The 24,468-nt window shown below is 36.2% G+C and overlaps 1 protein-coding gene across 5 annotated transcripts in view; it reads right to left on the bottom strand.

Moving 5' to 3' along the window:
• Positions 1-24,468, bottom strand: part of HELZ (helicase with zinc finger) — a 169,885-nt gene that overhangs the window by 30,364 nt on the left and 115,053 nt on the right. For all 5 annotated transcript variants that reach the window (XM_057501628.1, XM_036899734.2, XM_036899735.2 and 2 more), the window contains 7 exons: positions 21,677-21,728; positions 19,881-20,071; positions 17,961-18,168; positions 13,085-13,164; positions 8,512-9,079; positions 7,879-8,119; positions 6,552-7,068 (listed from right to left, as the gene is read on the bottom strand). In XM_057501628.1, the coding sequence (XP_057357611.1) occupies positions 6,552-7,068; positions 7,879-8,119; positions 8,512-9,079; positions 13,085-13,164; positions 17,961-18,168; positions 19,881-20,071; positions 21,677-21,728 (1,857 nt within the window). The remainder of the gene's footprint in view (positions 1-6,551; positions 7,069-7,878; positions 8,120-8,511; positions 9,080-13,084; positions 13,165-17,960; positions 18,169-19,880; positions 20,072-21,676; positions 21,729-24,468) is intronic.

Below are 24,468 nucleotides of genomic sequence, written 5' to 3'. Positions count from 1 at the left end.
CCATGGTGTCCCCACCTTATATAACCACACAGCTTGAGGGCCAGTGCTTTGAGGTAGATAAGGAAAACTCTTGGAGTTAAGCTTTAAGTATCTAAATGAGAATAATCGAAAATATTTAAGTAGCAAAAAAATGTTATAAAATAGGATCAAAATTTCATGTAGACTGCCTCAACTTGGTGGAAAGAAAAGGTTTAACGAGGTGATAGAAATGAGCACAGCAATTAGGGAAAAAAAAACTGTTTCAAGTTTCCCAATCAAGCAATCCTTCCTCCACTACTAATCAATTACACATCCATATGTATGTTAAGAAAAGCTAAATGTTACAGTAGCTATCTTGGTACAGTGAAATTAAAAATGTTTTCTCTAACTTCCACATTTTCCATGCTGACCTTGTATTTTATCTGCCAAAAGAAAATCAAAATTATAATAAAAAAGAAACTAATATGAAAAACTATCTCTGTTCAAGTTAACTGTTAAGCTAGCATCTAAATGTTTTCATCCCACATAAGATTAATCTACCAAGGTTTCTAGTGATAAAAGAATTCACAGTTGGGAGGGAAAAATAAAACATTTTTCTGTATTGTTAATGTTAAATAAATTATTTTAAAAGGCAAGCAAGCACATAAGCCATTCATTCTGTGAGATGATTCATGCAAAATCATTTTGTACAACATAACACACAAAAGTTATCCTGATAACTGAAATGTCAAAATCTGGAATACGGTAAAATTATTTTCCTTGTTAAGGTATTTTTTCAGTGTTGCAGTTTAGTCATCAGCTGTGAATCTCATGCATCAAAATAAATGTTTTTGCAAAAGTAATTTCATTCTAAGAACCCACTGAAAATTGAAGGTATTTATTCATACACTCACAGCTACCAAAATGTTAAGAACTCAAGAGTACAAAGAACTTAAATTCTAAAACTAAGGAACATTTAAATAGATTAATGATTAAAGTACATCATTCAGTATTATTTCATAAGGTTGAAAACTTTATGAAACCTTCTAAGAACTTTGGCATGTTGTTTACGCCACATATTATGGACTCATTTGGCAGGTTAAATCAAAACATCACAAGTGGTATCAGTAGAAATGGTGGAGTGAGGATCTCCAAAGCCCAGTCCTCCATAAATGCAGTGAAAAACTGGCAAAAACTGTCACAATCAACTTTCTTGGGATTTGTGAAACTAAAGCTTGCAGCAACCAGGGAAACACTTAATCAAGAATCCCAGGAATTTCAGTAAGAATAGTGAGCTTTGTGGTAATTTAATTTACACTAGTCCCATCCCCCTGCTCTCCAGCTCACTGATAGCCTTGAAAATAAGACCCTGCACTTTCAGCCCCAGTACCAGAGAGAGCAGAACAGGCCTCATTCTGCAAGAACTGCAATTACTTGTTTTGATCTGTCTGGTGGCTTCCGGGAAGACTTCCTGTTCACAACAAGAACAACAAATCATTTGCCTTACCTCATTTAACTCAGAACTCAACCAATGTGAAAAGGGCCACACTGACAACACTTACAGGCAAATGATTAGTCAATGCTACCTGAGGCAATGGGAAACAGTAGGACTAAGCAAATAAACTCAAAAGCTTTTGAGAAAAGGCTGCGCAGTGAGATGCTCTAGGGAATATGGCTTTGAACAGCTCTATTGACATATTCCTGGGAATCTAGAAAACCACACACACGCTGTGCACATGCTCAGGAAAGACCTGAGAAATTCTCACTTCTGGCTGATCTGGAGGCTCTGCAGAAGTAGGAAGTTAAGGCAAAAGCAGACTGGTAGAATGCCTGGCTGAGAATAGAAGGTATGCCACAACACATACATACAGATGCCTTGCAAAAACTGGGTAATGTTTTTAGTCCTGGGCATTTACAAAAACCTCTGTGCAATAATTAGTGGACCATTAAGCTAATGGAATAATGACCTCAGAGACAACACAATACAGACTTTAAAAAATTAGTTTAGAAAAGGTGCTAAACTAACAAATGACAACAATATCAGAAAGGCAAAAGAATGAGAAGACATTCCATGCAAACCATAACCAAAAGAGTGCTGGGGTGGCTACACGAATATGAGAAAAAACATACTTGAAGACAAAAATTGTTGTGAAAGAAATGGACATTATATAATGACAAAAAGTTCAATCAATTAAGAAGATATAGAAATTTATATAAATACATGTAAATCTAAAAACAGAGCTCCAAAATACATGAAGCATGAACTGACAGAATTTAAAGGAGAAATAGAAAATAAGGAGTTCAGCAAGTCTGCAGATATATGATGAATACATAGTTAATTGTATATCTAGACACTAGTAATGAACAACAGAAAGTGAAAACAATCCCATTTACAATAGCATGAAAAAGAATAAAATACTTCAGAATAAATTTAACAAAATTAGTACAAGACTTACAGATTCAATGGAATCCCTATTAAAATACCAACAGCATCTTCAATGAACTACAGCAAATAGTTCTAAAATTCATATGGAGCCACAAAAGATCTTAAATAGCCAAAGCAATCCTGAGAAGGAAGAATAAAGCAGGATGGGATTACACTCCCTGACTTCAAGCTCTATTACAAAGTCACAGTAATCAAGACAATTTGGTACTGGCACAAGAACAGACCCATAGACCAGTAGAACAGAATAGCGAGCCCAGATACAAACCCAAGCATATATGGTCAATTGATATACGATAAAGGAGCCATGGACATACAATGGAGAAATGACAGCCTCTTCAACAACTGGTGCTGGCAAAACTGGACAGCTACATGCAAGAGAATGAAACTGGATTATTGTCTAATCCCATACACAAAAGTAAACTCAAAATAGATCAAAGACCTGAATGTAAGTCATGAAACCATAAAACTCTTAGAAAAAAATATAGGCAAAAATTTCTTGGACATAAATATGCACAACTTCTTCATGAACATATCTCCCCAGGCAAGGGAAACAAAAGCAAAAATGAACAAGTGGGACTATATCAAGCTAAAAAGCTTCTGTACAGCAAAGGACACCACCAATAGAACAAAAAGGCATCCTATAGTATGGGAGAATATATTCATAAATGACAGATCTGATAAGGGGTTGACATCCAAATTATATAAAGAGCTCACGCAGTTCAACAAACAAAAAGCAAATCAGCCAATTAAAAAATGGGAAGAGGAGCTGAACAGACATTTCTCCAAAGAAGAAATTCAGATGGCCAACAGGCACATGAAAAGATGCTCCACATTGCTTGTCATCAGAGAAATGCAAATTAAAATCACAATGAGATATCACCTCATACCAGTAAGGATCACCACCATCCAAAAGACACACAACAACAAATGCTGGTGAGGATGTGGAGAAAGGGGAACCCTCCTACCCTGCTGGTGGGAATGTAAATTAGTTCAACCATTGTGGAAATCAGCATTGAAGGTTCCTCAAAAAGCTCAAAATAGACATACCATTTGACCCAGGAATTCCACTTTTAGGAATTTACCCTAAGAATGCAGCAGCCCAGTTTGAAAAAGACATATGCACCCCTATGTTTATTGCAGTCACTATTTACATTACAATAGCCACAAAATGTAAGCAACCTAAGTGTCCATCAGTAGATAAATGGATAAAGAAGATGTGGTACATATACACAATGGAATATTATTCAGCCATAAGAAGAAAAATCCTACCATTTGCAATAACATGGATGGAGCTAGAGGGTATTATGCTCAGTGAAATAAGAGAGGTGGAGAAAGACAAGTATCAAATGATTTCACTCATATGTGGAATATAAGAATAAAGAAAAACTGAAGAACAAAACAGCAGCAGAATAACAGAACCCAAGAATGGACTAACAGTTACTAAAGGGAAAGGGACTAGGGAGGATGGGTGGGAAGGGAGGGATAAGGGCGGGGAAAAAGAAAGTGGGTATTACGATTAGCATGTATAATTAGCATGTGGGGGGGGCATGGGGAGGGCTGTGCAACACAGTGAAGACAAGTAGTGATTCTACAGCATCTCACTACACTGATGGACAGTGACTGTAATGGTGTGGTGGGGGGACTTGGTGAAGGGACTAATGTTCTTCTTGTAATTGTAGATTAATGATAACAAAATTTTTAAAATAAATAAATAAAGAAGAAGAAAACAAATCCTACCATTTGCAACAACATGGATGGAGCTAGAGGGTATTTTGCTCAGTGAAATAAGCCAGGCGGAGAAAGACAAGTACCAAATGATTTCACTCATCTATGGAGTATAACAACAAAGAAAAAAACTGAAGGAACAAAACAGCAGCAGACTCACAGCACCCAAGAATGGACTAACAGCTACCAAAGGGAAAGGGACTAGGGAGGGTGGGTGGGAAGGGAGGGATAAGGGGGAAAACGGAACATTACGATTAGCACACATAATGTAGCGGGGCTGGGGGGGACATGGGAAAAGCAGTATATACAGAGAAGACAAGTAATGATTCTATATCATCTTACTATGCTGATGGACAGTGACTGTAATAGGGTATGTTTGGGGGACTTGATAATAGGGGGAGTCTAGTAACTATAATGTTTAAGTAATTGTACATTAACGATATCAAAATTAAAAAAACAAAAAAAAAGAATATTGCAAGTAGATAGTTTTTACAGAAGGCTTTTTAACATTGCTTACTTCTCCACATTCTGCAGTATAAAATAAAAGTCAACTTCTTGAAAAAAAAAAAACAAAAGGAGAAATTGGAACTCTCATATATCACTGGTGGGAAGGTAAAATGGTACAAGGCACTGTGGAAAAACAGTTTGGCATCTCCTCAAAACATTAAACATTGAGTTACCATCTGACCCAGGAATTCCAGGTACATACTCAAGAGAACTGAAAATACACTTTCACAAAAAAACTTGTTCATGAATGTTCACAGCAGCATAATTCAAAATATAAAAAAATAGAAACCATAATCTATCAGATTAAAAAATTGTGGCATTTCCATACAATGGGGTATCAGTCAATCATATAAAGGAATGAAGTACTGATGCAATGCTAACAAGTGGATGAACTTCAAAAATATTATGCTAAATGAAAGAAGCCAGACACCAAAGGCCACATTTTGTAGGATTCCACTTACATGAAATGTCTCCGTAAAGACAGAAGGTAGATTATTAGTTGCTAGGGACAGGAGGTATGGGGTACTGGAGAATAACTGTCTAATGGTTATTAACAGGGTTTCTCTTAAGATGACAACAATTTTCTGGAATTAGATATTGGTGACTGCTACACAATATTGTGCATATATTAAAATCCACTAAATTGTACTTTAAAATGACTAAAATGGTGAATTTTTGTTTTATGCATTTTGTCATAAATAACTAAGTACATAGGTAGGGAAATACCTAAAACATTGCTTAACTGTAAATTACATTCCTGTACAGCTGTAAAGCCATTCCACTATAATTTGTAATAATGTAAGACATCTGTCAAATCTTTAAAAGTATGGTTCCAAATTTCTAGATCCTCCTAATACATATACAAAGATACAAATTCATCTTAGGCTTAGAAATTTACATGAGGAGCCTAAGACAGCAATTAAGTTGTTTTAATGACAGTTATTATACAGGATGAGCCCATCAGTGAATATTGGAACAATTTGAACAAATTACCTCCAAGACCCTACAAATAAGATGTAGACTTTCCCTATGAAGCTTGACTTTTTAATCAGCATCTATGGCAGAAAATTTGCAAAATGTGTCAACTATTTCTAAGGCCTTTTAGAAATCACTGAGGAACTGCCAAAATGAAGCTAATGTCAAAAAAATATCATGTATCAAAATTGGAAATTTTTATCCTGTTTTAAGAATACATCTGTGGTTGATAATGATCCCAACCAGCTTCACACATTATCTTTAATCACTGCAAGCTTAATAGAAACAGCTGGACAATGTTTCTATGGTCACACCAATGGCTAGTTTTGGAAGTTGTATAATCTGAAATTACTAAGATTTTCGTATCAGTGAAGGTCCACAAAGATACTCTTTGGAAGTACCTAAGTATTTCAAGATAAAAATTCAATTTACCTTAAAACACTTAGTTTAGCAGAATCAATTCTGTTCAACCCTGCAAATTGTGACATGGGAGTCAGTGTAACTGCGTGTCAACTGCCTGAAAGAAAGCAGCAGGATGAGTGACATGAGGGTGCGGCACTGACGCCGGCTGAGGAAGCCACCACCTAGGGAAAGCTCTAATTAACAAATGGAGCTTAACTCAAAAGGATGAATCACTAAAATCCACCTCCCCAGATGAAACAGGACAAAGCTGCTTGAATCAACAGCCTCCTCAAATCAGTCAGATCTTAAATATTGCAAAACAACAATAAAATACTCAAAGGGGCACCATGCTTCAACAATAAGTATGAAATACCACAATAGAGGAGAGGGGGGATCTCAGTATAAGTAAGGTCCAAGAAAAGATTACCTTTAAAAGACTATTAAATTCAGTAAGACTATTATTATCAAATCAATAAATATTGATACTTTCTACAATCAACTAATCCCAAAAGGAAAAACGGAAAAGAAAGACATTTACCTCTTCCAAGCTAGGGAGCGAAGAAGAAGATACTGTTCGAGATGACAGTGGGTGAAATGGCTCTTGACCAACAGCATGTTGGTGATTCTGTATTTGTACAAAAGGGTTTTGCGGTGGCCTGTGAGGCAACGGAGGTAGCCCGTAGGGAAAACCCGGCCCCATTAGGTGATTCTGCTGTAAGTTAGCAAAGGTCCATGCTCCATCAGGTGCCAGGTATTTCAAGGGAGGAGGGGCAAGGTGTTCAGACGGCAAGGAGAACGGTGAGCTGAATATCTGGGGCGGAAGGCGCTGCGGAAATGCTGGGCTGTTGGCTACTTCAACATCTCTGCTGTTGTCGTTAAAGTTAGAAAAGTGGCTACTGTGGTCTGTACTGGATGGGGGAGAGGGGACTGCTGGTGGACTCCTAGTCTGAATTTGTCTATATTGCAAAAGTCTTGATTGAGGCGGCGGCATTTCAGCTAGTTCCCGAGTTTCACTTTGATCACGATTAGACAGTTCTCTGATTAAATCTTGAAACCTACATAAAGACAGCGAAATAGGAGGAGAAAGCAAGAAAAGCTCCATCACATTAGGAAAACTTAGTCAAAATGACATGTGCAATATTTACAAACAAATCATAATATTTAATTAGAACTAACATTAACCTCAAAAGTGAGCATTAATACTCAACAGATGCTGAATTAAAGACACTAAATATGCCCAACTACCTGATTTCTTTCTCTCTGCTTGATATTAAAAACAGCTGCTTTTGTTTCTCTATGCCTTTAGTAACCGGCAGTTGTAAAAGGTCGCCGTAATGGTGGACCTTATTCAGAAGGGATTAGAACACACTTCACTGAATTCACATGACCTTAGCCATAAAAACAAGTTTAGAATGAGGACGTAACACTCATAACCATCTGTAGTTAAAAGAAGGCAGAATTCGGTGCTACTTGGAAAAAAATATATTGATGATAAATTTATATCTTTTAATCATTACACTGATTTACTTCTGTCCTCATTCATTCTTTGTATTACTACTGGGTATGAAAAAAACACAGCAATGGTATATTCTCCTTCAGAAGAGATCACAAAGCAAGGGGCCACAATAATTTGCAATCCACAGCAGATTATCCAGGCCTAGATTTGTACAAGAGGTACTTTCAAATGGATTCTCTATATTTTAGGGTAAATCAATAGACCTGTGCAGCATGTGCCTAGAAGGCCAGCATCCAATTTCCTTGGGACCAACAGTCCAACTTAAGGCTAAAAAGAACTACATTCAAGGAAGAAAATCGTGGGAGAGCAGTAGGAGGTCATAGAAGCTGTCTCTGGTCTGCTGCACTACCTCGAGTCTGGTGCTTCGGCTTCCTCTTCGGCACTGCTGGGGAGCTTCCAGTCTGATCTCACTGGCGGCTGATGCAGTCCAATGGGCGGCTGCGGAAGCTGCTGGAGCGGGGGATGAGGATGGTGGTGGTGTGGGTACGGAATACTGCCCTGAGCGAGAAAGGCGTGGTGCTCACTCCACTGCTGTAACCGCACTTGCTGCTGCCTTAATGTTTCCAGGGCTACACTCCCATGCATACGGTCTGCAAAAACATTTGGGAAAAGTTTCAGTTTTCATACATTTGGGGTTTCAAGGTAATCTTTTCAAGAGTTTTTACAACCAGATCTCCTCCACAAAGACAAAGAAATGGCTGCAATTTGGGTTTCAGAGAAAGCAAATGTTTTCTGATTTGGCCAGTAACATGGTAATGATAATGATGAGCCTTCCTTACCTGCACAATGATGTAAACTGGCATCAACTGGATGCTTAGTATTATACAGTATCTGGAACTAGATTCTGATTATTACACTAAGTGGCTGGCATTATGCGAAGAAATCAATCAATCCTGACCAAGTTAATACTGTATAGTACATGTCATTTTAAGTAATCTCTAGATGTGAATCTGTCACATCTAGCAGTGACAGGAGAACTTACCTAAAGCCTCCCCTATAGGCAATCCTGGGGGGTTCTCATCAGTGAAGTTATTCAGATGTGAAGGAAGAATGGGGCCAGGTTGCGTGATGGCTCTCAGAGGACTAGGGCCTTCTTGCAGCATGGGAGGGGGCTGCTGCTCAGGAATCACAGCCTCCGCAGGAGGGGAGTGTGGTCGATGAGAAACTGCACTATTAAAAAAAGCACTGTTGGGTCCTGCCTGGTAGGCAGGAGAGAGCTGGGAAGGTGGCTGCTGAGTCAGCTGCTTCAGTGAATTCTGCTGCTGGACTACCTGATTTGGTTGGGGCGGCATTTGATTTGGTTGCTCAGGCAAATTATTCTGCTGATTTAACAAGGCGTGCTGCTGTGGAACTGGAAATGGTGGTCTTGGCAGCTGGGGAAGGGGATGAAAATGACGATTGGGGATTGCATACTGTGCATGGGGAGCCGAAAGAGGGAGATTTATGTGTCTTGGGTTGAGATTATCTTTGCGATGAAATTTGGTATTGGGATAAACAACACCAGGACGTGATTCAGGACTTCTGTTCTGTGAATTTGATTCCAAATCAATCTAGAAAAAAAAAAGTCTTTTTTAAATGCCGAAGATCTGCATCCTGTGGCTCGCCACCTTTCCCCACTGCTAGCACATCTAAAGGATATGATACATTCTTAATCAGTAATAGCAAGAATGCTGGGCCCCACCCAATCACTTTCTGGCAATCAAATAAGAGAACAAATATTTTTTATATTAGGAAGGGTAAAACAGAAAAAACAGCATATGAAGTTTGAATCATGAGATCCTGCTATTTTATTAGCATATCCACCTTAATTCCTTTAAAAATATTATTTTTAATTTCATACTGTCTTCCTTGGAAAGATAACCATTTATTTCCTTCTGATATAAATCATTGTGTTCTTTCCTCCAACTTTATTGTTTTTATATATATCTCTTTCCTCAAACATATCTATATTAATTAATAAAACCCCACTTGTCTCAATTTAAACAACTTTGAAGTGAACAAATACGAAATTACCTTTGTACAACCTGTTTGGCCGTTAATTTTTGTCATCAGGTATTGACATTTACTCTCTCAACAAACATTTACCGAGGGCCTACCAAGGGCACTGTGCCTGCTGGAAATTTAAAAAGCAATAGGAAGACTTACCTGTACCCTCAAGAGCTTAGAGCAGGGGTTGGCAAACTAGGGCCCCCAGCACACTTCCAGCCCACTGGATTTTTGCAGATAAAGTTTTATTGGAACACAGCCACACTCATTCATTTACGTATTGTCTATGGCCGCTTTCTCACTATAATGGAAGAGTTGAGTGTGTGCAACAGAACCCTTGAGTGTTTGCAACAAAAACTGTATGGTCCACAAATTCTAAAGATTTACTACCTGGCCTTTCACAGAAAAAGTTTGCTAAGCCCTGGCTTAGAGACCGGTAGAGGACACGAACATGTAAACATAAAATTAGAAGTGCTGTAAAAAGATGTGATGCAAGATCCTAGTGCCTAAGAAAATTAAAGGTGGCTTCACAGAGTCCATGGCATTTGAACTGACTCTAGCATAAAGAGCTGGAATTTACAAGTAAGAGAAGGACATTCTGGGTAAAGGTAACAGTTTATACAAAGAGAGAGGAGAAAAAGTATGGTAGATTTGAGAAGCACGAGAAGCTTTATGTACATGGAGCTATAACTTCTCTTGCTTATAGGTTAGTTTTCTCCATCCTGCCATCAAATAAAATTGCAAGAGCCCAATTACACAAAACCCTGAATAATTCAAAACTGAGTATGAACTTTTTTAATCCTCTAAACTGCAGCAAGCCACCAAAAATTTGTAAGCTAAAGAATGCTGACATCCTTCTGAAACACAAGTTTGAAACATAGTGGTAACAGTGTTAAAAATGAAATATCCAGCGGAAAGAGGCTATTTTTCTTTTCTGTATCTGTTAAAACACTCGGTGAGCTGCTTTAGTATATCAGTCTCCTTACAAGCTTCAATGCTGAAATAGTTACTGAGGACTGCAGAGTACTTTGCTTCACCAAAGGCTCTCAAGTTAGACATGGAACTGACCCCTCCCAAGAACACAGAACAAGTAGCTTGCTCCTGAAATGGAGCTGAGGTACCCCTGGTGACCAGGCTATTGCAGTAAGCGGTAGTTTTGTGCCAATCATCCCTCAAGTGCATTCTCATCTCTAATCACTAGCTTAGATGGACTGCCATCGAATCTAGCCAATAAGGTCCTTAAGATCACTGGGTGTATATAAATTGTCTAGAAAAGGAAATGAGAAGCAGATGATAACTCTGCCCCAAGCAGCTACAGTGCCTGCTCTTCAAATATCTCTGAACCGGATTAAAGTTCTTCATCAACAAACATTTTCTCCCATAAATCTTCATCTTCTTAAGCTACATTCAGCTGGGGTATACTTTTTTCCCAGAAGACACGGTTGACATGCATTCCTCTGATCACATAAGGGAGACCATGATTAGATGTCAAGGTTGTGGGTAAGCTGCTGTTTTAACTGCCTCCTTCACTTTGACATGGGCAGGAGGCCAGGCCAGCACCATAGAAACTTAGATCAAGACTGTGCTACTCTACGACACTACAGTGGGCAAAGCAGGAGAGAGGGCCGGAAGGTCTGAAGGCGTCTAAGTCTACTATTATCAGAATTAGATGATCTCCTCACTTTCCTCTTAATACTGAGGTACTGACTCATGGAGAGCTAGGAATATTTTTGCCCCTAGACCCCAGGACAAAGCACTAAGATGGGGAAAAAAATGAAACATGTCTATCAAGTTGCTGAGTCTCCTAACAGGGAAAGATCATAACAGAAATTTAAAAGCAAAGACATGAGAGACACTTAGCTATCTTGGCTTCAGTTGCTCTGATAGCACTTAAGACTGCTTGTGGTTGGTTTTGTCCTAAACGGCCTCCGACTACAGCTGCTGCTGTACCATCCTCAGGTACCGTTTATTCTCTCTCGGCACCTCTTTCAAAACATAAAGACTTCTACTTTCACTGCAGTGCCCCTCTTACTCCATATCAGGGGTTTCCCCAGCTGCTTCATTTGCACTGCAACTCCGCCAGTGGGTACTGAGTCTTTCTAGTTGTAGAAACTATGTGTCAGAGCTGCTCGGGGACATATACAGAACAGTTGCTTAAAGCAAGGCAGAGGCTGGATTTGGTAGTCATCATCATGGAGCAGGTATTTAAATTCATGGAATTGGACCAGTTTATAGTAAGAAACAAAGAATGCAAAGAGAGGTGTAGGGCAGTGACAGAACCCCGGAAACCCCAACTTAAGGACTAGGGACAGATGGGAAGGGGGTGGACAGGAACTTACAAAAGAGACAGAAGGTCATATTAGAAAGAGTTGTGAAAACTAGAAATGTGTGTCAAAGAAACCAAAAGAAACATGGTGGCCAAGAAGAAAGAAGTAGAAAGTAGTGCCAAACACCAAAGAAAAGCCAAGTAAGACTAAACTGAAGTGTGTTCGTAAGATTTCGTCACTTGGAAGTTTAATAGTTTCAGTGACATATTGACGTCTAATACTAGACTATTCTGGTTAAGGGGCATATAAGAGATGAGGTGGAAAGGAGAATTTAAGCAGTAGCTATAAAGGAGATGAAGGCCAAAGAAAGTGTCTTTTCAGAACAGTCTATCCACCAACTTACTTACTGTTTGAGGAGGAAGAACTGGGAGCTGGAAAGGAACTAAGGATAAAGTAGGAGAAGGGATAAGGTCTGTGAGGTGACCAGAAGAGGAGAAATTAGTCTTAATGGAGACTCTTCCTCTGAGACTGGAATTCTTCCACCAGACCTTTATCTGTCTTAAGGAAGTAAGGATATTCAAGGATACAGAAAAGTGACAAGTCTAAGGTTTTAGGGTAACAGGGTGAAATCCTGATGACATAAGTCTAGGGCAAAGTCATCCCCTGACCATAAGGATAACAGAAGGTGGGAGGTAATGAGGCATGAAAGAACTGCTGAGAAAATTAAGCAAAGAGAGGTAGGTACACATAAAAAAAATGAAGAGGTGCTCCATGGGTTCCCTGAGATTAGAAGACATTAATCTCTAGTAGCACTAATTCAACCAATGATTTGATTTTCCCTAACTGGTTCACAAGCACAGAAGCAGAGAAAGTAGATGAACCAGTATATAAAGAATCAAGGATTTATGCTGTGGGTATGATGAGAGAACAAGGTGAGGGACTTGAAGTTAAGAAGTTAAGTCTTAGTTCTTTACTGTAACAGCTCTTCCCATTCTGAGATAATTTTCAATGATACATCTATAGCTGTGCCCTCATTTGCTACTTAATCATGGAAAGTATCTAAATGCAAGCCTTTCACAGAATAACACAATTTGGGAAAAGCATGCTGATGAATGAAATGACGGAGCCAAAGGGAAGGCGAAGGGAGGAAGGGCAACAAGAGCCCCCAGGGCCACGTGAGACAACAGACGTCAAAGACAGACACTGAAGAGCAGGTCATTTTCTTAAAAACGTCAAGATTCCAAGATGATCAACCAGACTAAATTCATTAAAACATTGAATTCACTGTATTAGGCAGCATACCTGTTTTGATTCTGGAGGCTTTTTCTCTGGTGTTCGAATTTTATTAATCTCAGGTCCAGGGTTATTTGTTTCACTTTTACCTAAGAAAATATTTTAAAATTCTTATAAATTGTCTGCAATGGATATTACATTTCCAATGACCATCCAATATTAGACACAGATGTAGAATATTTAAAACTTTTTTCACCCATTATTACTAATGTATACTACTACTTAAGTTTTGTTCTTAAATTTTCAGAGTAGCGGTTTCTCTACAAGAAGGAATATTTATAAATGAAGCAAACCTCACTGAAATACAAAAGCTTCCTAAGGACATAACCTTAAAATATCCAATAATCCCAAAGATAATTTCCCACTCTCCAGGAATTTACAGCCTCATTTTCTTAAACTAGACACAGAAAAGGCCTTAGCATTCTTGCATATTTCTACAGGCTCAATGCTTTGACCAATTACAAATGCAACTAAGCAAAATTCCAAATGTCGATTAAAGTTAATAAAGGAATATAAACTAAATAAAGATATTCTGAAAGGAATGTAGTTATACTATTTAAAAGTAATAGGTATCAAACTGAATATAAGTGGGTGATGAATAGAGGAAGCAAAATTAAGGTTAAGAAATCACAATTATGATAGACTTAAATAATTCTATTTCATGCCTGTGAAGGGCTTTTAATCTATAGTATTAACTGCTGGATATTTTAAATTCCCTGATAGACACTTTGATTTGGGTTCTTGTTCAAAAACATCCTTTTAAGAATGCCACTGGAACTTTGTACAATGAATTTTCATAACAACCTTACTACTAAACTGCAAGTGAAAACTACAATGTCTAAGTTGAAAAATACACTAGATAGAATTAGCAGCAGATAAGACATCGCAAAGAAAAAACTTAGAAGGTATAGCAATTCTCATAACAAAAAGAAAAAAGAAAAAAATAGAAAATCATATCTGTGCACTGTGGGGAAACTTTAAGCAGCCTAATATATGGGTGGTTAGAATTCCTGAAGAAAAGATGAAGAGGTGAAACAAAAAAATCTGAGGAAATATAGGTAAAAAATTTCCAAACTTGATGAAAAGTGTAAATCCACAGATCCAAAAAGTTCAACAAACCCCAACACAAGAACCATACAGAAAAATGCACCAAGAAATACTACAACCAAATTACTAAAACAGGTATAAAAAGAAACTCTTTAAGGAAGTCAGAAGGAAAAAGAGGCACATTATATACAGAACAACAAAGATAAGGATGACTCAGATTTCTCACTGGGAACAATGTCAGCAACAAAACAATAAAAACTGTCAACTAAGAATTCTATACACTGCAAAAATATCTTTCAAAAGTGAGGGTGAAATAAAAACATTTTCAGACATACAAGTGCTTAAAGAATTTATCAATAGACCTGGACTACAGGAATGTTAAAAGAAATCCTTCAGGCAGAAAAGAAAATTCTATCAGATGGAAACATGAATATACAGAAAGAAATAGATCATTAGAAATGCTAACTACATGGATAGATACAAAAGATTATTTTTCTTATTATTTAAAACTCTCTATACTGAAGTATAAAATGCATGATAACAATATCATAAAGGCCAGGAGATGAAAAACTAAAACACTGTAAGGTTCTTGAAGTGGTAAAATATAAATTGGCAAGTAGACTATGATAAGTTAAAGATGTCTACTATAAAACCTAAAGCAATACTAAAATGACAAACAGTTATAGCTAATAAGCCAATAAAGGAGATAAGATGGAATCATAAGAAATATTCAACTAATCCAAAAGGAGGCAGGAAAAAGGAAAATGGGGTGGGGGGGGACAAAAAACAGATTGGACAAATTAAGAACAGAGGGTAAGATGATAAAATCAAACATAACTATATCAATAACTACATTAAATATAAATGGTCTAAACACTACCAATTAAAAAGCAGAGATCATACACCGGATTAAAAGAAAATCAAGAGCCAACCATATACTACCTAAAAAAATGCACTCTAAATATAAAGACATAAATATATTATTAAAAGTAAAATGTCAAAAAAAGATATACCATGCTGAATAGTCAAAAGAAAGCTAAAGTGGCTACTAATATTAAGCAAAGTAGACTTCAGAGCAAAGAATATTACCAGGGATAAAAACAGTCATTCTATAATAATAAATGAGTTAGTTACTCAAAAACATATAATCTAAAATATTTATGCACATAATAATAGAACTTCAAAATTAATCAAACAAAACTTAAAGGAAAAGTAGACAAATACCAATTGTATCTAGAGACTTCAATATCCCTCTCAATATTTATTTTTTTTAATGCAGACAGATTTTCAGAAAGGATATAGCAGACTATCCACCAATTAGACCTAATTAACAGTTATACAGCACCCCATTCTCAAGTGTACATGGAACATGTACAAAGGTAGAGCATATACTAAGCCATGAAAAACAAAAAATCAATAAATTCAAAAGGATTCAAGTCATACAAAATATGTTCTCTTACCACAAAGGAATTAAAGTAGGGATCAGTAATAGAAAAATTCTTAGAAAATCCCATCCTCAATCCTTAGAAAATTGGAAATTAAAGCTCACCTTTCTAAATAATCCAAGAGAAATTAGGAAGTACACTGAACTAAATGAAATGAAAACACAACATCAAAATTTGTGGGATGCACTACTGAGGAGGAAAATTTTAACAGTAAATACCTATATTGATCTAAACTTTCACCTTATCAAAATATGTACAAGGTTGTATACTGAAAACTTAAGAAAAAAAGAAAGCTGAAAGAAATTTAAAAACTTAGAGAGAGAGAGAGAGAGATCCTGTTCATACATCAAAAGACTCAATACTGTTAAGATGTCAATTCTCCACAAACTGACCTACAGATTCAACAAGATCACAGCAAGCATTTTTTGTAGAAACTGACAAGCTGATTCTAAAATGTATGTGGAAATGCAAAGCACCTGGAACAGAGAATTTTGAAAAAGAACAACAAAGCTGAAGGACTTACACTACTTGATTTCAGGACTTTTATAGAGCTATAGTAATCAAGACATGCATCAACAGAACAGAACAGAGACTTTATATATGTGGTCAACTGATTTTCAACAAAGGCACCAAATTAACTTAATGAAGGAAGGGCAGTGTTTTCAACAAATGATGCTAGAACAACTGAACATATATATGCAAAAACAAAACAAAATAACAAAACCCTTCAATACTTACTTGACACTAGAAACAAAAATTGACTCAAAATGGAACTAATACAATAGCTAAAACTATGAACCTTCAGGAAAAAAACACGGAAGATCTTTGTGATCCTGGATTATGTAAAACAAATTTTACACACAACATGAAAAATATGACTCATAAAAGGAAAAAAATGGATAAACTGGACTTCATCAAAAATAGAAACTTCTGCTCTTTAGACAGGTACTGTTGAGAAATGAAAAGGCAAGCTACATCCTGGGAGAAAATATTTTCAAAACATATATCTAACTAATTATATCTAATTTCAAAACATGTATCAAAACAAAACAAATGTAATTAATATTTGTATCCAGAATGTACAAATAACTCTTATAACTTAATAAGACAACAAAAAGGGCAAAAGATATGAATAGACACTTCACCAAAGGTATACACATGGCAAATAAGCCCAAAGAAAAGATACTGAACATTATTAGTCATTAGGAACATGCAAATTAATACTATAATCAGATACTATCAGATATCCACTAGCAAGGATAACATTATTAAAGAGATTGACAAACCAAGGGTTAATGAGAATATGGAGCAACTGGAAATCTCATATATTACTAGTAGAAATGAAAAATGGTTTAGCTACTTTGGAAAATAGTATGGCAGTTTCTTATCAAGTTAACTATGAATTTACAATATGCTTACAATCTCACTCCTGGGTATTTACCCAAAAGAAATGAAAACATATGTTCACACATATGTTTATAGCAGCTTCATTCATAATAGCCAAAAATCAGAAAGGGCTAGGGTGTCCCTCAGTTGACTGATAGATAAAAACACTGTGGCACATTTATATAATGGCATACTAACTGACAGTAAAATGGAACAAGCAGACACAGACAACATTAACGCATCTCAACAGCATTAAGTGAAGTGAACAAAGCCAGACACAAAAAAACTATGTACACTGTGATTCCATGTATAGACATACTAGAGTAAAAACAAAAGTACAGACACAAAAGTCAGATTAGCGGTTGCCCAAGGCTTGGGGGTTGGAAGAGGAGACTGACAGCAAAGGGATATGAGGGAACGTCTTCAGGTAATGGAAATATCCTATATCCTGATTTTGGTGTTGGATAACAACTTTGTATATTTGTCAAAACACATGCCAATATGAACATTTTAAAGGGGTAAATTTTACTGTATATAAACTGTACCTCAATAAACCAGACTAGAAATACAGTGGATAATTTTATAATTCTAGTAGACAAAAGACTATGATTTGCACAAGAAGTTACAATTTTAAATCAACAATTGCCACAGTAGCATTAATGTTTGATGTTACAAAAGTATTTTGGATCAACAAAATGTTTAAGGTGAAAGGGTTTTCTATCTCAATTTTAAATGACTATCATTTGAAACACTGTAAATATTAAAATTCGTTATTTTTTCAGGAAATTGGTAATACCAGTAAGTGGTAAATTACATGCAGTCTTTGTATCTGTATATACATTTGTACCTTCTGGAGAGAGGATCCATAGTTTTTACAACAGATTCTTTCTCATAGAGATCTATAATCCATGAATGAGTTAACATTCTTCCTAGTAAGGGAACTTTGTATGTTGATACAACTTAACTTACCATCAATTCAGGAACATGAGAACAGAAAAGCAACTCACCATTTCGACTTTGCTCATGTGGATCCTTCTCCTGATGCTGGTTTTGTGGTTGCCCTATGCTGACAGGTGGATGATGCCCAAGGCCATAAGGTATAGGAGAACCCCGTCCATGCGTCTGTAAGAGGTTCATATTGTAGGCCATCGCTGCCTGGTGTGTAATGATTCGAGGATCAACTGCAAATCTACCCTGGTATCCTGTCCATGGCACCTAGGTTATTGTAAGAAATAAGATAAATACATTAAGTACATCTTGGCAAAATACTGTAGTTTTGTTGATTAGGAAAAAGCAAACACACAGAGAAATGTTAATTTTAAAAAAATGAATAACTACAAAGTTGATGCTAATAGTAACAACTGGCAGAATTAGTACTATGTTTTTTGTTTGTATGTTTTTAACTTAATTAGCCAAAAATGTTTCCCTAAATCTGTAGCATATAAGGGGAAATTGATCATTTTTCAGGTTAGGAAGAAATTGAGGACTTAAAATTGGTAGTTATTCCTTGAGGCATTAAATCATTTCACAGTCTTTAATCATTTCCCCTCAATAGGAACATATAAATGTCAGAGATTACCATGAAAATTATCTTTTAAAGTCATAACTGCATAGTTATATAGCTTAACAGATTGAATAAGAGAGCAGGGAAAAAAATAAAAGAGAATTTAGTCCAAATACTCAAACTCAAAATATAGGTATTCCAACTTTACATGAAAAACCAAATCATTTAATGTTCATTTATTGTAGGCAGAATTCAAACACATCAATAATTTAATTAATGATTTAGATTAATTCAACTCTTAAAGCATAGAAACAGGAATTTTCTTTAGGTATGTCTAAATATATAATTTCTGCATATTAACATAAATACAAGACATCTGAGCTGCTGCCCCTATTGTTTCATTATAATATAACTTTAAATGCAGACTCTTAGAAATCTTGTAAAATAAAAGTGTCTTTGACCTAGTAAAATGAAATATAAACCCTAAGGGACTTACTATTTAAAGCAAATGATGTATAATGTTGCCAGGCTGTCTGGGGAGAAATAACTCACCCAAAATTGAAAGTCTATGGGAAATGGGCATGAATTACGTATTTCTTACTGACAGTTATTCTCATTGGCTGCCGTGATTGTGAACTATCACAACCAATATGGCTGAGAAATGTTTGCAACTGGGCATTTTTCCCTTTCTGGGGTGTGGGTAGGGATATCAAAGATCCTTGGCAATAATCACCTCTGCCTGAAATTACAATACTTGGTCTTAAATGAAATATTTTTCTAGGCTAAAATTCCTGGATTTGGAAATATCAGTATATCAACAAATTAACAAAATTGCCAAATTATTTTAAAAATCTTAAAGGAAATAAAAACATATTTTACATAATTTGGAAGCCCTTTAAAACTTTGTAGTCTTAGAAAGGACTTAACAATGTTTTTAAGTACCAGTGTTCTCAGATAAATTTAGATCCAAGAAAGCTAAACTAATCCAAGCCTTTTTGTCTCCTCCCAACAACTGATTTCTTAGGAAGGATCAGTGAGTTACACAAGAATTTTTAAAAAGCAAAAACCAAAATTAAAATATCACTTTACAAAACACGAGACCAATTTACTAGCTCTGTTAACTTTTCGCCCAAGCTTCCCCAGTAAAAATATTTTAAAGGAATACAAAGGCAAAACATCCAATTTACAGATTTCTTCATAGCCACTGACATTCCAGTAACACATTGTAAGCAACGATTCAAATTTCTTTGGTCATCTCAAAATATGAAGGTTAAAGACAAGAGCTGCTTTAAAAGAAGCTTACAGGCACTAAAGTTAAAAAAAAAAAAAAAAAGAGGTTCCTAGAACCCTATTTGGGATAGTTACTAATTTAGTGAAGGCTATTTTATTTTACTCAATAGAGAGTATCTCAAACGTCACTTACAGGTAAAGGCACCGACATGACTACATTCCCTCCATAGACAGCAGGTACATAAAGAATACTTGTCCCAGTGTGAGGATCTATTCTTTGAACAGGGCTTGGAGATTTCCCCAAATTTGGGTGAGGTCCAAGAGGGGGCGGAGGAGTATATGCTCTAATAGGATTGCCAATAAGTACGGAAGGATTGGGTTGAACTGAAAAATAAAGAGAAAGGATGTACTTAACAGCTATACATATTCACCTAGACAGAAATAATTTAAATCATCCAACAGCAAAATAAATTTCCCAGGTTTGTCATAAGCTATATTATAATCAAAGAATTACCAGTATGGAAGACTCAAGCATATTTTTAAAAAATAACCATTGTATAATGTTCCCTAAAATTAGCTTGCTACACACAAAGTATTCCTTTTTTTTTTTTTTGTAGATAATTATTTTTTATTGAAGGGTAGCTGACACACAGTATTACATTAGTTTCAGGTGTACAACACAGTGATTCAACATTTATATACATGATAATCCTAGCTACCAGCTATCACCATATAAAGTTGTTACAATATTTTGACTATATTCCTTATGCTATACATTACATCCCGGTTACTTAATTATTTTACAATTGAAAGTCTGTACTTTTTTTTTTTTTTTTTTGAGAGGGCATCTCTCATATTTATTGATCAAATGGTTGTTAACAACAATAAAATTCTGTATAGGGGACTCAATGCACAATCATTAATCAACCCCAAGCCTAATTCTCAACAGTCTCCAATCTTCTGAAGTATAACGAACAAATTCTTACATGGTGAATAAATTCTTACATAGTGAATAAGTTCTTACATGGTGAACAGTACAAGGGCAGTCATCACAGAAACTTTCAGTTTTGATCATGCATTATGAACTATAAACAATGAGTTCAAATATGAATATTCGTTTGATTTTTATACTTGATTTATATGTGGATACCACATTTCTCTCTTTATTATTATTATTATTTCTAATAAAATGCTGAAGTGGTACGTAGATGCAAGATAAAGGTAGAAAACATAGTTTAGTGCTGTAAGAGAGCAAGTGTAGATGATCAGGTGTGTGCCTGTAGACTATGTGTTAATCCAAGCTAGACAAGGGCAATAAAACATCCACGTGTGCGGAAGATTTCTCTCAGAACAGGGGGGGTGAGGTTCTAAGCCTCACCTCTGTTGATCCCCAATTTCTCACCTGATGGCCCCTCAAAGTATTCCTTTTGTAAACTGGCATAATTTTAAATGTCTTCTGAGGAGCTGGAGATGTGTCCTTCAACAGAGATAACCATCCACATACACACATTCTCAGCAAACATTCTTCTAAGACTAGGAAAATATATACTATTCTTCAGAATAAAGTTTTGACTTTAGTAATACAACCACAGACAAGATGATGATAAGGGAATTATTATGTTAAAAGATGATTCTGCAACATTTTAAATCACTTAAACTTTATCTTGAAATTTGTATGAGCCAGCACTTGTAGGATATAAATATGTTGCAAAACCTTATGTTGCAATAGAAGGCTTAAATGATTTTCCTCAAAACTTCTAGATATGTACCTAGGTACCTACAAACTCACTCCTTTTCAGAAATGACATATCAAAGCATTCACAAGACTGCACGTGCTGAATAAGAGTTAAGTGAGTTCCAAAGTGTGTGTGTGTCTGTCTATATGCATGTGTCCATCCCTCTCACCGTACTCCTCTTTCTATTGCTAAAATTGGGGGTAAATATCATATCATAAAAGCAAGTTTTCAAAGGGCTAATTTTTCCACTTACCAATTCCATCATTCTGGAAATGATCATTCTGAGTATGATGGAGGCTTTTCCCCTTAACAGAAAAAAAAAATGTATAATAACTTAAATACATTTAATATTAGAAAACAATAATCACATTCCTAATCCTATTCAAATTAAAATGTAAAGACTGTGAGTCTGTAATTAGTAACCATTAGAATTCTTTGAGCCAACATTCTTTTTAAAGATTAAGTCATGGTGCTGGGCCTCAAGTTTCCTCAGCTTCAAATTATGGATTTCTAAAATTTTTATTTTTTTTAATGCATTTTATTTGTATAAAAAGAAATACATAATGATGAAAACCTAAATTATATTCCTTTGCAGCTTCACTGGAAATTTTCTGTGAATTAAATGATTAAATATGAAAGTTGATAGTCAAGGGGAAAAATCAGTCTTCAGTTCTTCAGGATGAGAAACTTTAAAACAGTAACATGGATGTAATACAGTTTGGGATTTATGATATTTTGATAGATTCAAGGCATCTTAAACTGTAAAATTTACTGAAGGAACAAGAAAAGACACACCATCATAATTTGCTTAAGTAAATGTACAAATTTTCTAGAAACCTATTTGGCAATATATATCAAAAGCATCAAAAATATGTGTACACTTTAACATAGTAATTCCACTTTAGGAATTTATCCAAATGAAATAATAATGGATTTAGGACCAGACGTTCATCAGAACACTATCAACACTATTTATACATGTGATAAAATGTTAACCTAAATGTCCATCAATGGAGCATTTATTAAGTAAGCAATGGCTGACTCATGTAGTGGTGGTATACTATCTACCATTAAAAATGATGACTTTGGGGCAGAAATATTAGAAGAGAAAATGGTTCTGAATTTCTGGACTTCAAAAAAATTTCTTTCTCTTTCCATTGGCTAAATGTGACACATAAAGCCGTTTTACAGCACAAGTAGCACATTATACAACTTTTAGACACATACAAATTTGCTGTTTGTACATTGCATCTGAAAACTAAAGGGGGAGATAATGTCTATAGCAGGAAGACAATTTCATTCTTGACCAAAGCAGAAGCCTAGCGATGCTTCATTGATCTCCTGTCCCACTGTCAGCAGCATTAAATACCCAGGTCAGCACTGAACATCAAAGACTCGTGGCCAGTTGGCTAGTCACGGGAAGGCAAGAGTAGCTGAGCCCTGACTCTCAGAAAGTCAGAGAAAGCAGTCAAAAAAGAATCGCAGTTGATCCATTAACCAAAAGGGAATGTTCACAGTGATTGGCACTAGCTATAAAACATGAGCTTCTGAGGAACAGAGAAGTGCTAAGAAAAGCAGGTAGAAGAAAAGAGAGAAAGTGAAGAGGTGAAAAGGGCAGGCAGCAGAGATGGCAGAAGTCGGTGGGAAGAATTAGATCAGAAACGTAAGAAGTGAGAAGAGCAGACAGGGGCGCATACACTGACAGAAGAAAGGAAAGTCAGTGACATAGGTAACAAACCACTTAGATTACTTGGCCTCTAATAACCAACCCATCAAGCAGGGACAACTGTATAGCAGGTGAAGACCTAAGAGTATGGTAGTTAGAATGGCCCCCCAAAGATGTCCAATCCCTAACCCCAGGAAGCCAAGAATATGTTATGTGACAAAAGGACTCGGCAGATATAATTAAAGTTATGGATTTAAAAATAAGAGATTATCCTGAATTATCTGGGTGGACCCAAACTAATCACATTGAGCCCTAAAAGCAGATGAATTTCTCCAGCTGGAGTCAAAGAGATGTGGCAGAAGAGGAAGTAAATGATGTGGTAGAAAGGGAAGTCAGAGAGATTTCAAGGGAGAGAATTCAAGGTGCCACTGCTGGCTCTGAGATGTAGGGGCCACATGCAAGAACCAGAGAGAAGCCTCCAGAAGCTAAGAATGGCCCTCAGTTGACAGCCTGCAAGGAGGCATCTTAATCCTACAACCACAGGAAGCTGGATTCTGTCAACAACGTGCATGACCTTAGAAGCAAATTCTTCCCACAGCCTCTAGATAAGAGCCCAGTTAGCCAACACCTTGATCCTAGCCTTGTGGGACCTGCAGCTGAAGAACCAACCAAGGCAATCTGGACATCTGACCCAAAGAAACATGAGATAATAAATTTGTGTTGTTTTAGGTCACTAAGTTTGTGCTAATTTGTTGAAGCAGCAATAGGAAACCAATACAAAGAGGAACCAACCAAAGTCTAGGGTAATCGTACACTGTAAAGTTGAAAGCATGCCAGACAGTATATATCAGTACTCTGGGTGCTGTGTGATATAGTAAATTAAGAAACAACTTGGGGCCTGTCATGCAAAAAGAAAGTGACAACTTGGGGCCTTTCAAGCATAATTCAGCACTCTGTACATACGTTTAATACAAAAAAAGCTCCTCTAGCATATTACGACTGTAGAACACTAAGTGTCTATACAAAATATGCAGTGTTTGGTAGCTTATAAACAAAATAATAATGTAATAGTAAGCTAGAGCTATGTATAAAAGTCACTACATAATGATAAGTCCAAACCTCTGCTAATAAATCTCAGATAGCATGTGTTCCTTTGGTAGAATGCTAATTAATGTCAGGGTTCTTATAAGCAAATGTAGTTCAAAGCATCTATTTTTTTGAGGACTATCTTATTACTCAATCACTTATTTGAAATATTTATTTTTTCACTCATTCTTTGATTGTTTACCATTTACTCATTCAATAAATCTTTATGGGGGCCCACCCTGTGTCCACCCCTGGGTTGGGCACTGAGGCTACTGAGGTACACAAGGCTTACA

The sequence above is a fragment of the Manis pentadactyla genome, chromosome 4 (assembly GCF_030020395.1).
Source record: "Manis pentadactyla isolate mManPen7 chromosome 4, mManPen7.hap1, whole genome shotgun sequence".
NCBI classification, from domain to species: Eukaryota; Metazoa; Chordata; class Mammalia; order Pholidota; family Manidae; genus Manis; species Manis pentadactyla.
The sequence above is the reverse complement of the archived record's forward strand: the minus strand, read 5'-3'. Positions and strand labels throughout refer to the sequence as shown.